Source organism: Neoarius graeffei, chromosome 3 (genome assembly GCF_027579695.1).
Source record: "Neoarius graeffei isolate fNeoGra1 chromosome 3, fNeoGra1.pri, whole genome shotgun sequence".
NCBI classification, from domain to species: domain Eukaryota; kingdom Metazoa; phylum Chordata; class Actinopteri; order Siluriformes; family Ariidae; genus Neoarius; species Neoarius graeffei.
In genome coordinates this window covers 6914072-6927613 of record NC_083571.1, presented here as the reverse complement: position 1 = coordinate 6927613, position 13542 = coordinate 6914072, and the positions used below count along the sequence as shown (strand labels likewise).

At 52.7% G+C, this 13542-nt stretch overlaps 1 protein-coding gene across 3 annotated transcripts in view; it reads right to left on the bottom strand.

Annotated features, from left to right (window-relative positions):
- Positions 1 to 13542, bottom strand: part of dpf3 (double PHD fingers 3) — an 88420-nt gene that overhangs the window by 13605 nt on the left and 61273 nt on the right. For all 3 annotated transcript variants that reach the window (XM_060916324.1, XM_060916325.1, XM_060916326.1), the window contains exons 7-8: positions 2088 to 2228; positions 1876 to 2004 (exon numbers count right to left, since the gene is read on the bottom strand). In XM_060916324.1, the coding sequence (XP_060772307.1) occupies positions 1876 to 2004; positions 2088 to 2228 (270 nt within the window). The remainder of the gene's footprint in view (positions 1 to 1875; positions 2005 to 2087; positions 2229 to 13542) is intronic.

Here is a 13542-nt window from a genome sequence, read left to right as displayed (position 1 = left end):
CAGGCAGACCTACCTTCCTGCCAAAAAGAATAAAAATCTGTGAAGAATTGAGAGAGAAGAAGCGATTTTCTTGAAATGTGGACAACGCCAGACTGACGACGGCCAACAAATGATAGGATAAACTCATCGCCTGTTGGCCGGATGAGATAATAAATCAGTCAGACAATACACAGGTAATTTAATGAAATCCCCACAGTTGTAGTTTTGACCAGTCTTGAAATAAAATCCCGAGTCTCTCTGACCAAGACAAGACCGAATAAAAACGTGGTCGATGACAAGACCGAGATCTTCAAAAAGTGGTCTTGAAACCAGTCTTGAGTACAACACTAGAACAGACAAACATTCTGGATCCACATACATATCCGGATTTGTATCAAACTCTAATCAATTGTTCCTTGGCCCATGGCTCACCTTTCCTCCAAATTTCATCCAAATACGTTCACTACTTTTTGAGTTACTTTGGAAAAAAAAACAGAGATGAAAACATAACCTCCTCCAACAAAATTGGCAGAGGTTACAAATTTGTCACTGACACACAGTTCTCAGCTAACTCACTCATGAAGTTGAATTCATGGTCAGGGAGGCTGCCGAGAGGCCTACAGCAACACTGAAGGAACTGCAGGAATTTCTGCCAAGTACTGGTTGTGTACTACATGTGACAACAATCTCCCGTATTCTCCATATGTCTGGACTATGAGGTAGGGTCAAAGAAAACATCCAGGCCCGGCTAAACTTTGCAAAAAAATGCATCAACTCTCCCAAAAGCATGCGGGAAAATGTGTTATGATCTGATGAAACCAAGGTTGAACTTTTTGGCCACAATTCCAAAAGGTATGTTTGGCGCAAAAACACCACTGCGCATCACCAAAAGAACCCCATACCCACGGTGAAGCATGGTGGTGGCAGCATCATGTTTTGGGGTTGTTTTTCTTCAGCTGGAACAGGGGCTTTAGTCAAGGTGGAGGGAATTACAAAGAGTTCTAAATACCAGTCAATTTTGGCCCAAAACCTTCAGGTGTCTGCTAGAAAGCTGAAGAGGAATTTCATCTTTCAGCACGACAATGACCCCAAAAATATTTTGGAACGGCCCAGCCAGAGCCCAGAACTAAATCCAATTGAAAATCTGTGGGGTGACCTGAAGAGGGCTGTGCACAAGACGCCCTCGCAATCTGACAGATTTGGAGCGCTTTTGCAAGGGAGAGTGGGCAAATATTGCCAAGTCTACATGTGGCAGGCTGATAGACTCCGACCCAAAAAGACTGAATGCTGTAATTAAATCAAAAGGTGCTTCAACAAAGTATTAGTTTAAGGGTGCGCACACTTCTGCAGCCAGCTTATTGTACGTTATTTATTTTTTGTTTTTTTCCCCTTCACAGATTTGTTTGTTTTTCAATTGAATTGTACAGGTTATAGGTCACATTAAAGGTGGGGAAAGTTTTGAAATTATTTATTGTGGTCTCATTTTTTACATCAGAAAAACCGATCATTTTAACGGCGTGTACACTTTTTATGTTCACTGTAGCAACTACAGATTTAACCAGTAAACAAAACTGTTAGTGTGGGCAAACTGGTCTGGTATAAGAGGGATAAAACATTTCAGGTTTTGATGTGATAGAAAACTCTGTCGAAGATCAAAGGTGGCGATCAATTTTTAATGAAGAACCAAACTGCAAATAAGTACAAAAATATGATTTGATGATACATATGCATGTAAAGGTGAATGTAATGGAACAATGTGTTAAAATGAATAACGCTTTTGGTATATTTCAGTTAAGAAGAACGTCATCCTAAAAATGTTCTTGTGATGCGCTGCTTAATGTAGCATCGTAACTGTAGTATAGTAACTGATGCTTTCAAAATGGTGGTCAAACTCACCGGAGCGTCCGCAGTCTGAACAGGACACCAGCTCCTCGGCTTGTCCCGTCTTCCTGTTCGAGCCAGAGTCCCCAAGACAGAAGTCGCAGTAGTCGTTAGCGATAATCACACCGTCAGCTCCCTTCTGCACTACAGGATTCCAACCAGCGAAAATAAGTGTTCACTTTAGCTCACAGTCAGGCAGGACATGATCACACTCATGATTAACTTACGCTTGTGGTTCTGGGTCTTAATTTCCGGTGGTGATTGAGGGATCTCAGGTTCTCTCTCCTCCTCCCCTTCCTCCTCAGCCAGGTGTGTGTGAGTGTAGTGGTAACTCAGACCGGGCCGATTCTTATAACGCTTACCGCAAACTACAACACAGTGAGTCATAACGTCAACATGACTGCAAACGCTGATCTAAAAATAGTGCAACGCTAAACTGGTGTTTTAGCTGAGATGCTACAATGTGAGGAAGGAGCAGACTAGATGATTCACACCGACTACAGAGAATGTACAGAGGAATTATACCAGGATTACGGTGATCTTTAGGAATTAATAGCAATTCTTAGGTGAGCACAACACATGCACAAAAATTACTGCACACTCTGACTGGGAGAAACAGACTGGTTTAACTGTTGTAGTAGTAGTAGATAACTTTATTGTCCCCGAGGAGCAGTTGGGATTGCAGTTGCAGTTGGGATAACTGGTTTAAATTTAGCCAGACATGTGCAGTAGTACAGGGTCTTTATGAGTAACTGCAAATGAGTTCAATCCTGTGTCATAAGAATGACAATAACACCACTGAGCCTTAAGACTTATCATGCTGTTGAGGCATAAGACTGTCGTAACACTGTCTATCCTTAAGACTGTCATAATGTTGTCTAACCTTAAGACTGTCATAACACCATCTAGCCTCAGGACCGTCATAACGTCATCTAGCCATCAGACTGTCATAACGTCGTCTAGCCTCAGGACCGTCATAACGTCATCTAGCCTCAGGACCATCATAACGTCGTCTAGCCTCAGGACCGTCATAACGTCGTCTAGCCTCAGGACCATCATAATGTCATCTAGCCTCAAGACCGTCATAACGCCATCTAGCCTCAGGACCATCATAATGCCGTCTAGCCATCAGACCGTCATAACGCCGTCTAGGCTCAGGACCGTCATAAAGCCGTCTAGCCTCAGGACCTTCATAAAGCCGTCTAGCCTCAGGACCGTCATAACGCCGTCTAGCCTCAAGACCATCATAACGCCATCTAGCCTCAGGACCATCATAATGCCGTCTAGCCATCAGACTGTCATAACGCCGTCTAGGCTCAGGACCGTCATAAAGCCGTCTAGCCTCAGGACCGTCATAACGCCGTCTAGCCTCAGGACCGTCATAACGCCGTCTAGCCTCAGGACCGTCATAACGCCGTCTAGCCTCAGGACCGTCATAACGCCGTCTAGGCTCAGGACCGTCATAACGCCGTCTAGCCTCAGGACCGTCATAATGCCGTCTAGCCTCAGGACCGTCATAACGTCGTCTAGCCATCAGACTGTCATAACGCCGTCTAGCCTCAGGACCGTCATAACGCCGTCTAGCCTCAGGACCGTCATAACGCCGTCTAGCCTCAGGACCGTCATAACGCCGTCTAGGCTCAGGACCGTCATAACGCCGTCTAGGCTCAGGACCGTCATAACGCCGTCTAGCCTCAGGACCGTCATAACGTCGTCTAGCCATCAGACTGTCATAACGCCGTCTAGCCTCAGGACCGTCATAATGCCGTCTAGCCTCAGGACCGTCATAACGCCGTGTAGCCTCAGGACCGTCATAACGCCGTGTAGCCTCAGGACCGTCATAACGCCGTGTAGCCTCAGGACCGTCATAACGCCGTCTAGCCTCAGGACCGTCATAACGCCGTCTAGCCTCAGGACCGTCATAACGCCGTCTAGCCTCAGGACCGTCATAACGCCGTCTAGCCTCAGGACCGTCATCAGTGGCGTGCACAGATAGACACAAGGTGGTGCTCAAGCACCTGCCCCTCTGCCCTCTGTCCAAAAAAGTGCCCTTTTGAATTTTTTTTTTTACAGTTTACTGAGGCCAATGTCAACATGATCTTTTAGAAAAGCCGCGGCATTAAAAGCGTGTGTGAAAATAATGTCCCGATGTGTGCCCCCTCCACACACACACCGGACCTCTGTCTCTCTTGCTCTGTCACGTGAACAAGCGTGCAGTCCATTCAATGTGAGGTTGCAGCAGCATAGCGTCCTGGAAGCCACGGCCTTGTCGTAGCGCAGACAACACATAGGGCAGTCAGTCAGCTCTTCCCCTGCCCCACCAGCCAGGTAACACATGAATCGAGTGAAAATGTATTGTTTGCCCTCTAAGCCCAAGCTGTAATTATTTTGTCGTGAAGTAGCCTGTCGCATACAGAAACAACTGCACATAAGTATTATATTTCTTGCTAGACCATTTTCAGATTTAGGAAAACAAAAATTTCTTTTTCTATTTTGTTCAACTAGAGATTCCTGGCAAAGTCAAAGAGCCTTGATGTAATAAATTAACATTAAGTGGTTGTTTTACACCTTTAAAAACTAAAATGGGTCAGTGGCGACCCGAACACAAGAGGAGGGTTAAATCTCAGACTTTTATAATAAGGTGTTCCACATGCACAAAAAAGTGCCCTTTTTCCCCCCAGAGCACTTGCCCCCCAAAATTTGTGTGCACACCACTGACCGTCATAACGTCATCTAGCCATCAGACTGTCATAACGCCATCTAGCCTCAGGACCTTCATAACGCCGTCTAGCTTCAGGACCTTCATAACGCCGTCTAGCCTCAGGACCTTCATAACGTCGTCTAGCCTCAGGATCGTCATAACGTCGTCTAGCCTCAGGATCGTCATAACGTCGTCTAGCCTCAGGACTGTCATAACGTCGTCTAGCCTCAGGACCGTCATAACGCCGTCTAGCCTCAGGACCGTCATAACGCCGTCTAGCCTCAGGACCGTCATAACGCCGTCTAGCCTCAGGACCGTCATAACGCCGTCTAGCCTCAGGACCGTCATAACGCCGTCTAGCCTCAGGACCGTCATAACGCCGTCTAGCCTCAGGACCGTCATAACGCCGTCTAGCCTCAGGACCGTCATAACGCCGTCTAGCCTCAGGACCGTCATAACGCCGTCTAGCCTCAGGACCTTCATAACGGCGTCTAGCCTCAGGACCGTCATAACGCCGTCTAGCCATCAGACCGTCATAACGCCGTCTAGCCTCAGGACCGTCATAACGCAGTCTAGCCTCAGGACCGTCATAACGCCGTCTAGCCTCAGGACCGTCATAACCCCGTCTAGCCTCAGGACCGTCATAACACCGTCTAGCCTCAGGACTGTCATAACGCCGTCTAGCCTCAGGACCGTCTTAACGCCGTCTAGCCTCAGGACCGTCATAACGCCGTCTAGCCTCAGGACTGTCATAATGTCGTCTAGCCATCAGACTGTCATAACGTCGTCTAGCCTCAGCACCGTCATAACGCCGTCTAGCCTCAGGACCGTCATAATGCCGTCTAGCCTCAGGACCATCATAACACTGTCTAGCCTCAGGACCGTCATAACATCGTCTAGCCATCAGACTGTCATAACGCCGTCTAGCCTCAGGACTGTCATAACGCCGTCTAGCCTCAGGACTGTCATAACGCCGTCTAGCCTCAGGACCGTCATAACGCCGTCTAGCCTCAGGACCGTCATAACGCCATCTAGCCTCAGGACTGTCATAACGTCATCTAGCCATCAGACTGTCATAACGCCGTCTAGCCTCAGGACCGTCATAACGCCGTCTAGCCTCAGGACCATCATAACATCGTCTAGCCATCAGACTGTCGTAATGTCATCTAGCCATCAGACTGTCATAACGCCGTCTAGCCTCAGGACCGTCATAACGCCGTCTAGCCTCAGGACCGTCATAACGCCGTCTAGCCTCAGGACCGTCATAACGCCGTCTAGCCTCAGGACCGTCATAACTCCGTCTAGCCTCAGGACCGTCATAACGCCGTCTAGCCTCAGGACCGTCATAACGCCGTCTAGCCTCAGGACCGTCATAACGCCGTCTAGCCTCAGGACCGTCATAACGCCGTCTAGCCTCAGGACCGTCATAACGCCGTCTAGCCTCAGGACCGTCATAACGCCGTCTAGCCTCAGGACCGTCATAACGCCGTCTAGCCTCAGGACCGTCATAACGCCGTCTAGCCTCAGGACTGTCATAACGTAGTCTAGCCATCAGACTGTCATAACGTCATCTAGCCATCAGACTGTCATAACGCCTTCTAGCCTCAGGACTGTCATAACACTGTCTAGCCTCAGGACCGTCATAACGCCGTCTAGCCTCAGGACCGTCATAACGCCATCTAGCCTCAGGACCGTCATAACGTAGTCTAGCCATCAGACTGTCATAACGTCATCTAGCCATCAGACTGTCATAACGCCATCTAGCCTCAGGACCTTCATAAAGCTGTCTAGCCTCAGGACCATCATAACGCCGTCTAGCCTCAGGACCGTCATAACGCCGTCTAGGCTCAGGACCGTCATAACGCCGTCTAGCCTCAGGACCGTCATAATGCCGTCTAGCCTCAGGACCGTCATAACGTCGTCTAGCCATCAGACTGTCATAACGCCGTCTAGCCTCAGGACCGTCATAATGCCGTCTAGCCTCAGGACCGTCATAACGCCGTGTAGCCTCAGGACCGTCATAACGCCGTGTAGCCTCAGGACCGTCATAACGCCGTGTAGCCTCAGGACCGTCATAACGCCGTCTAGCCTCAGGACCGTCATAACGCCGTCTAGCCTCAGGACCGTCATAACGCCGTCTAGCCTCAGGACCGTCATAACGCCGTCTAGCCTCAGGACCGTCATAACGCCGTCTAGCCTCAGGACCGTCATCAGTGGCGTGCACAGATAGACACAAGGTGGTGCTCAAGCACCTGCCCCTCTGCCCTCTGTCCAAAAAAGTGCCCTTTTGAATTTTTTTTTTACAGTTTACTGAGGCCAATGTCAACATGATCTTTTAGAAAAGCCGCGGCATTAAAAGCGTGTGTGAAAATAATGTCCCGATGTGTGCCCCCTCCACACACACACCGGACCTCTGTCTCTCTTGCTCTGTCACGTGAACAAGCGTGCAGTCCATTCAATGTGAGGTTGCAGCAGCATAGCGTCCTGGAAGCCACGGCCTTGTCGTAGCGCAGACAACACATCGGGCAGTCAGTCAGCTCTTCCCCTGCCCCACCAGCCAGGTAACACATGAATCGAGTGAAAATGTATTGTTTGCCCTCTAAGCCCAAGCTGTAATTATTTTGTCGTGAAGTAGCCTGTCGCATACAGAAACAACTGCACATAAGTATTATATTTCTTGCTAGACCATTTTCAGATTTAGGAAAACAAAAATTTCTTTTTCTATTTTGTTCAACTAGAGATTCCTGGCAAAGTCAAAAAGCCTTGATGTAATAAATTAACATTAAGTGGTTGTTTTACACCTTTAAAAACTAAAATGGGTCAGTGGCGACCCGAACACAAGAGGAGGGTTAAATCTCAGACTTTTATAATAAGGTGTTCCACATGCACAAAAAAGTGCCCTTTTTCCCCCCAGAGCACTTGCCCCCCAAAATTTGTGTGCACACCACTGACCGTCATAACGTCATCTAGCCATCAGACTGTCATAACGCCATCTAGCCTCAGGACCTTCATAACGCCGTCTAGCTTCAGGACCTTCATAACGTCGTCTAGCCTCAGGATCGTCATAACGTCGTCTAGCCTCAGGATCGTCATAACGTCGTCTAGCCTCAGGACTGTCATAACGTCGTCTAGCCTCAGGACCGTCATAACGCCGTCTAGCCTCAGGACCGTCTGTGGCAGCGGGGGCGTGGTCGAGCACCGGTCTGTGACAGGAGGGCGGAGTCAGGGAAGGTAAGTGGCAGATTCACTTCACCTGAGGGCAATTAACCTGTGTTTGTGTGTCTTCCCAGGGACCGCGCCCTATTTAGGGAGGGAGAGCGAGAGCAGAGGAGATCTCTCCCGAACCAGACACCTGATGTGTGTGTGTGCGTCTGCGTGAAAGCTATTGTGTTCCCTGAAAAGTGGGACAATAAAACTGTTTGTTGAACCTGATCTCTGTCCTGCCGTCCTCTGTGCTCCACCCACACCTAGGGAAAGCTACAGTGGTGCCAAAACCCGGGAAATGGAGCACCAACCCAGCAGCCCCATGGAATCCTCCCCGTTCACCGACCTGGTCCACGCCCTCGCCACGGCTCAGCAAAGCCAGCACCAGGCGCTCGTCACACTCCGAAAGGAACAAGAGCGGCGCTTCGATGCCCTGGTGCTGGCCCAGCAAGAAGATCGCAAGGCGTTCCGGCGTCTCCTCGCGTCGGCGGGGCCCACCAGCGCTCCGGCCGCGGGCCCGTCTCCCCTCACCTTAACTAAGATGGGCCCGCAGGATGACCCCGAGGCTTTCTTCACATTATTCGAGCAGGTCGCTGAAGCCTCGGGGTGGCCGATGGAGCAGCGCGCGGCGCGCCTCCTCCCCCTCCTGACGGGAGAGGCGCAGCTGGCTGCACTACAGCTCCCCGCCGATCGCCGGCTGGCCTACGCCGACCTTCGCCGGGCTGTCCTTCAGCGCGTGGGGCGCACGCCGGAGCAGCAGCGCCAGCGCTTCCGCGCGCTGCGGATGGAGGAAGTCGGCAGCCCGTTCGCGTTCGGCCAGCAGCTCCGGGACGCCTGCTGGCGGTGGCTGAGGGCCGAAGATCGCGACGCCGAGGGAATCGTCGATCAGGTGGTACTGGAACAGTTCATCGCCCGCTTACCAGCAGGAGCCGCGGAGTGGGTCCAGTGCCACCGCCCGGCGTCGCTGGATCAGGCAGTCGAGCTGGCGGAGGATCATCTGGCGGCTGTCTCGGCGGCAGGACAGCGGATGTCGACATCTCTTCTCTCCTCTTCTCTTTCTCTCTCTCTCTCCCCTCCTTCTGTGTCCCGTCCTCGCCCCATTCCCCCACCGTGGAGGCGGGGGCCGGCACCACCCCTGCCGGCCCGCCGCACCCGCGGTGCCCTCCCGTGTCTCCCTTCTGTGTCTGTCTCTCCCCCACCTCAGGTGAGTGAGCCCCAGAGCACCGGTGCAGAGGGGAAGCCCGGGCCGGTTTGCTGGCGCTGCGGGGAACCGGACCACCTTCAACAGCAGTGCACAGCAATGGAAGTGGGCGCGGTGGTTCGGATCCCCGACGCGCCAGAGGCCGCCCTCGATCGGGCCGGAGCGTATCGCATACCGGTGAGTATCCAAGGGGCTACATATCAGGCATTGGTGGATTCTGGTTGTAATCAGACCTCAATTCGCCAAAGCCTGGTTCAAAACGAGGCATTGGGGGGAGCACAAGGGGTGAAGGTTTTGTGTGTGCACGGGGATATTCACAGCTACCCTTTGGTGTCGGTCCATATTATTTTCAGAGGGGAAAAATTTATAGTGAAGGCGGCGGTTAATCCTCGCCTTACCCACTCGTTAATTTTGGGGACTGATTGGCCGGGATTTCGGGGTTTAATGACGCGCCTAGTAGAGAGTGGGTCCTGCCAGTTGACAGGGGGAGGTCCCGGTGTCGTTTTGGCGGGAGCAGCTGTCGCGGAGCCGTCTACGTCATCTCCGCGTCAGGGTGAGGAGCCACCGGCTCCTCCTCTCTCTATTGGGGAATCCCTCGCGGATTTCCCATTAGAGCAGTCGCGAGACGAGACTCTGCGGCATGCGTTTGACCAAGTGAGAGTAATCGATGGTCAAACGCTCCCGCCGAACGCCACCCCGTCCTTCCCCTACTTCGCGATTATGAAGGATAGGTTATACCGAGTGACGCAGGACACTCAAACTAAAGAGCGAGTCACGCAGCTTTTGATTCCAAAGAGCCGCCGGGAATTGGTATTCCAGGCGGCTCACTTTAATCCCATGGCTGGACACTTAGGGCAGGATAAAACACTAGCCCGAATAATGGCCCGATTCTATTGGCCGGGGATTCGCGGCGATGTCCGTAGGTGGTGTACGGCATGCCGCGAATGCCAGTTAGTAAATCCAGCGGCCATTCCAAAAGCGCCATTGCGCCCTCTACCGTTAATCGAGACCCCGTTTGAAAGAATTGGGATGGATCTCGTCGGGCCATTAGATCGGTCAGCACGAGGGTACCGCTTTATATTAGTTCTAGTGGACTATGCAACGCGATACCCGGAAGCAGTGCCTCTGCGCAATATCTCAGCACGCAGTATTGCAGAGGCACTCTTCCGCGTCATCTCCCGAGTTGGAATCCCGAAAGAGATTCTGACTGATCAAGGCACTACGTTTATGTCACGAACACTACGCGAACTGTATGGGTTATTGGGGATTAAGCCGATCCGCACCAGTGTATATCACCCACAAACGGACGGTTTAGTAGAACGGTTCAACCGCACCCTCAAAAATATCATTAAAAAATTCGTAAGTGAGGACGCACGTAATTGGGATAAGTGGCTCGAACCCTTGCTGTTCTCAGTGCGAGAGGTCCCTCAAGCCTCCACGGGGTTCTCCCCGTTCGAATTATTATATGGGCGTAAGCCGCGCGGCATCCTGGACGTGCTGCGGGAAAATTGGGAGGAGGGACCTTCACAAAGTAAGAATGAAATTCAGTACGTTATGGACCTGCGCGCAAAACTCCACACGCTCACCCACCTAACTCAGGAGAATTTGCGGCAGGCCCAGGAACGGCAAGCCCGCCTGTACAACAAGGGTACGCGCCTTAGAGAGTTCACACCGGGAGATAAAGTACTCGTACTCTTGCCCACGTCGAGCTCCAAATTAATCGCCAAGTGGCAAGGACCCTTTGAGGTCACACGGCGAGTCGGGGATGTCGACTATGAGGTGAGGCGAACAGACAGGGGTGGGGCGCTACAGATTTACCACCTCAATCTGCTCAAACTCTGGAACGAGGAGGTCCCCGTGGCGTTGGTGTCGGTAGTTCCGGAGAAGGCGGAGCTGGGGCCGGAGGTTCAAAAAGGGAATTTGGCATCACGTACCTCTCCGGTCCCCTGTGGAGACCACCTCTCCCCGACCCAACTCACGGAGGTCGCCCAGTTGCAGGCCGAGTTTTCGGATGTGTTCTCGCCCCTGCCCGGTCGCACTAACCTCATAGAACACCACATAGAGACACCCCCGGGGGTGGTAGTGCGTAGCCGCCCTTATAGACTACCCGAACACAAAAAAAAGGTGGTTCGGGAAGAACTTCAGGCCATGCTCGAAATGGGCATCGTCGAGGAGTCCCACAGCGACTGGAGCAGCCCGGTGGTCTTGGTTCCCAAGGCCGACGGCTCGGTCCGGTTCTGTGTGGACTATAGAAAAGTCAACGCGGTGTCTAAATTCGACGCGTACCCAATGCCTCGTATTGATGAGCTGCTCGATCGACTAGGCACGGCTCGCTTTTACTCGACACTGGATTTAACAAAGGGATATTGGCAGATCCCCTTGACTCCATTATCCCGGGAGAAAACGGCCTTTTCCACACCGTTCGGCTTACACCAGTTCGTCACACTTCCGTTTGGGCTGTTTGGGGCGCCCGCTACGTTTCAGCGGCTGATGGACCGGGTCCTCCGGCCCCACGCCACCTATGCGGCCGCCTACCTGGACGACATTATCGTTTATAGTAACGACTGGCAGCGGCACCTGCAACACCTGAGGGCCGTCCTTAGGTCGCTGAGACGGGCGGGACTCACGGCCAACCCAAAGAAGTGTGCGATTGGGCGGGTGGAAGTACGGTATCTGGGCTTCCACTTGGGCAACGGGCAGGTGCGTCCCCAAATTAATAAGACAGCAGCGATTGCGGCCTGCCCGAGGCCCAAGACCAAAAAGGGGGTGAGACAGTTCCTGGGGCTGGCTGGCTACTATCGTAGGTTTATACCTAATTATTCGGACGTCACCAGCCCGCTGACTGACCTCACTAAAAAGGGGGCGCCAGATCCGGTCCAGTGGACGGAGCAGTGCCAGCGGGCTTTCTCTGAGGTAAAGGCTGCACTGTGTGGGGGGCCACTTTTACACTCCCCTGACTTCTCTCTCCCTTTTATGTTACAGACGGATGCGTCGGACAGAGGGCTGGGGGCCGTTTTGTCCCAGCAGGTGGAGGGGGAGGATCGCCCGGTCCTATACATCAGCCGGAAGCTGTCAGTGCGTGAGGGGCGCTACAGCACGATTGAGAAGGAGTGCCTGGCGATCAAATGGGCGGTCCTCGCCCTCCGGTACTACCTGCTGGGGCGCTCTTTCACCCTCTGTTCGGACCACGCGCCCCTCCAGTGGCTCCACCGCATGAAAGATGCCAACGCGCGGATCACCCGTTGGTATCTGGCGCTCCAACCCTTTAATTTCAAGGTGGTCCACAGGCCGGGGGCGCAGATGGTCGTGGCGGACTTCCTCTCCCGTCAAGGGGGGGGGGGAGTCGGCTGCGGGCCGGACGGCTGCCCGGCCTGAGTCGGGCGGTGGGGGTATGTGGCAGCGGGGGCGTGGTCGAGCACCGGTCTGTGACAGGAGGGCGGAGTCAGGGAAGGTAAGTGGCAGATTCACTTCACCTGAGGGCAATTAACCTGTGTTTGTGTGTCTTCCCAGGGACCGCGCCCTATTTAGGGAGGGAGAGCGAGAGCAGAGGAGATCTCTCCCGAACCAGACACCTGATGTGTGTGTGTGCGTCTGCGTGAAAGCTATTGTGTTCCCTGAAAAGTGGGACAATAAAACTGTTTGTTGAACCTGATCTCTGTCCTGCCGTCCTCTGTGCTCCACCCACACCTAGGGAAAGCTACACCGTCATAACGCCGTCTAGCCTCAGGACCGTCATAACGCCGTCTAGCCTCAGGACCGTCATAACGCCGTCTAGCCTCAGGACCGTCATAACGCCGTCTAGCCTCAGGACCGTCATAACGCCGTCTAGCCTCAGGACCGTCATAACGCCGTCTAGCCTCAGGACCTTCATAACGGCGTCTAGCCTCAGGACCGTCATAACGCCGTCTAGCCATCAGACCGTCATAACGCCGTCTAGCCTCAGGACCGTCATAACGCAGTCTAGCCTCAGGACCGTCATAACGCCGTCTAGCCTCAGGACCGTCATAACCCCGTCTAGCCTCAGGACCGTCATAACACCGTCTAGCCTCAGGACCGTCATAACGCCGTCTAGCCTCAGGACCGTCTTAACGCCGTCTAGCCTCAGGACCGTCATAACGCCGTCTAGCCTCAGGACTGTCATAATGTCGTCTAGCCATCAGACTGTCATAACGTCGTCTAGCCTCAGCACCGTCATAACGCCGTCTAGCCTCAGGACCGTCATAATGCCGTCTAGCCTCAGGACCATCATAACACTGTCTAGCCTCAGGACCGTCATAACATCGTCTAGCCATCAGACTGTCATAACGCCATCTAGCCTCAGGACTGTCATAACGCCGTCTAGCCTCAGGACTGTCATAACGCCGTCTAGCCTCAGGACCGTCATAACGCCGTCTAGCCTCAGGACCGTCATAACGCCATCTAGCCTCAGGACTGTCATAACGTCATCTAGCCATCAGACTGTCATAACGCCGTCTAGCCTCAGGACCGTCATAACGCCGTCTAGCCTCAGGACCATCATAACATCGTCTAGCCATCAGACTGTCGTAATGTCATCTAGCCATCAGACTGTCATAAC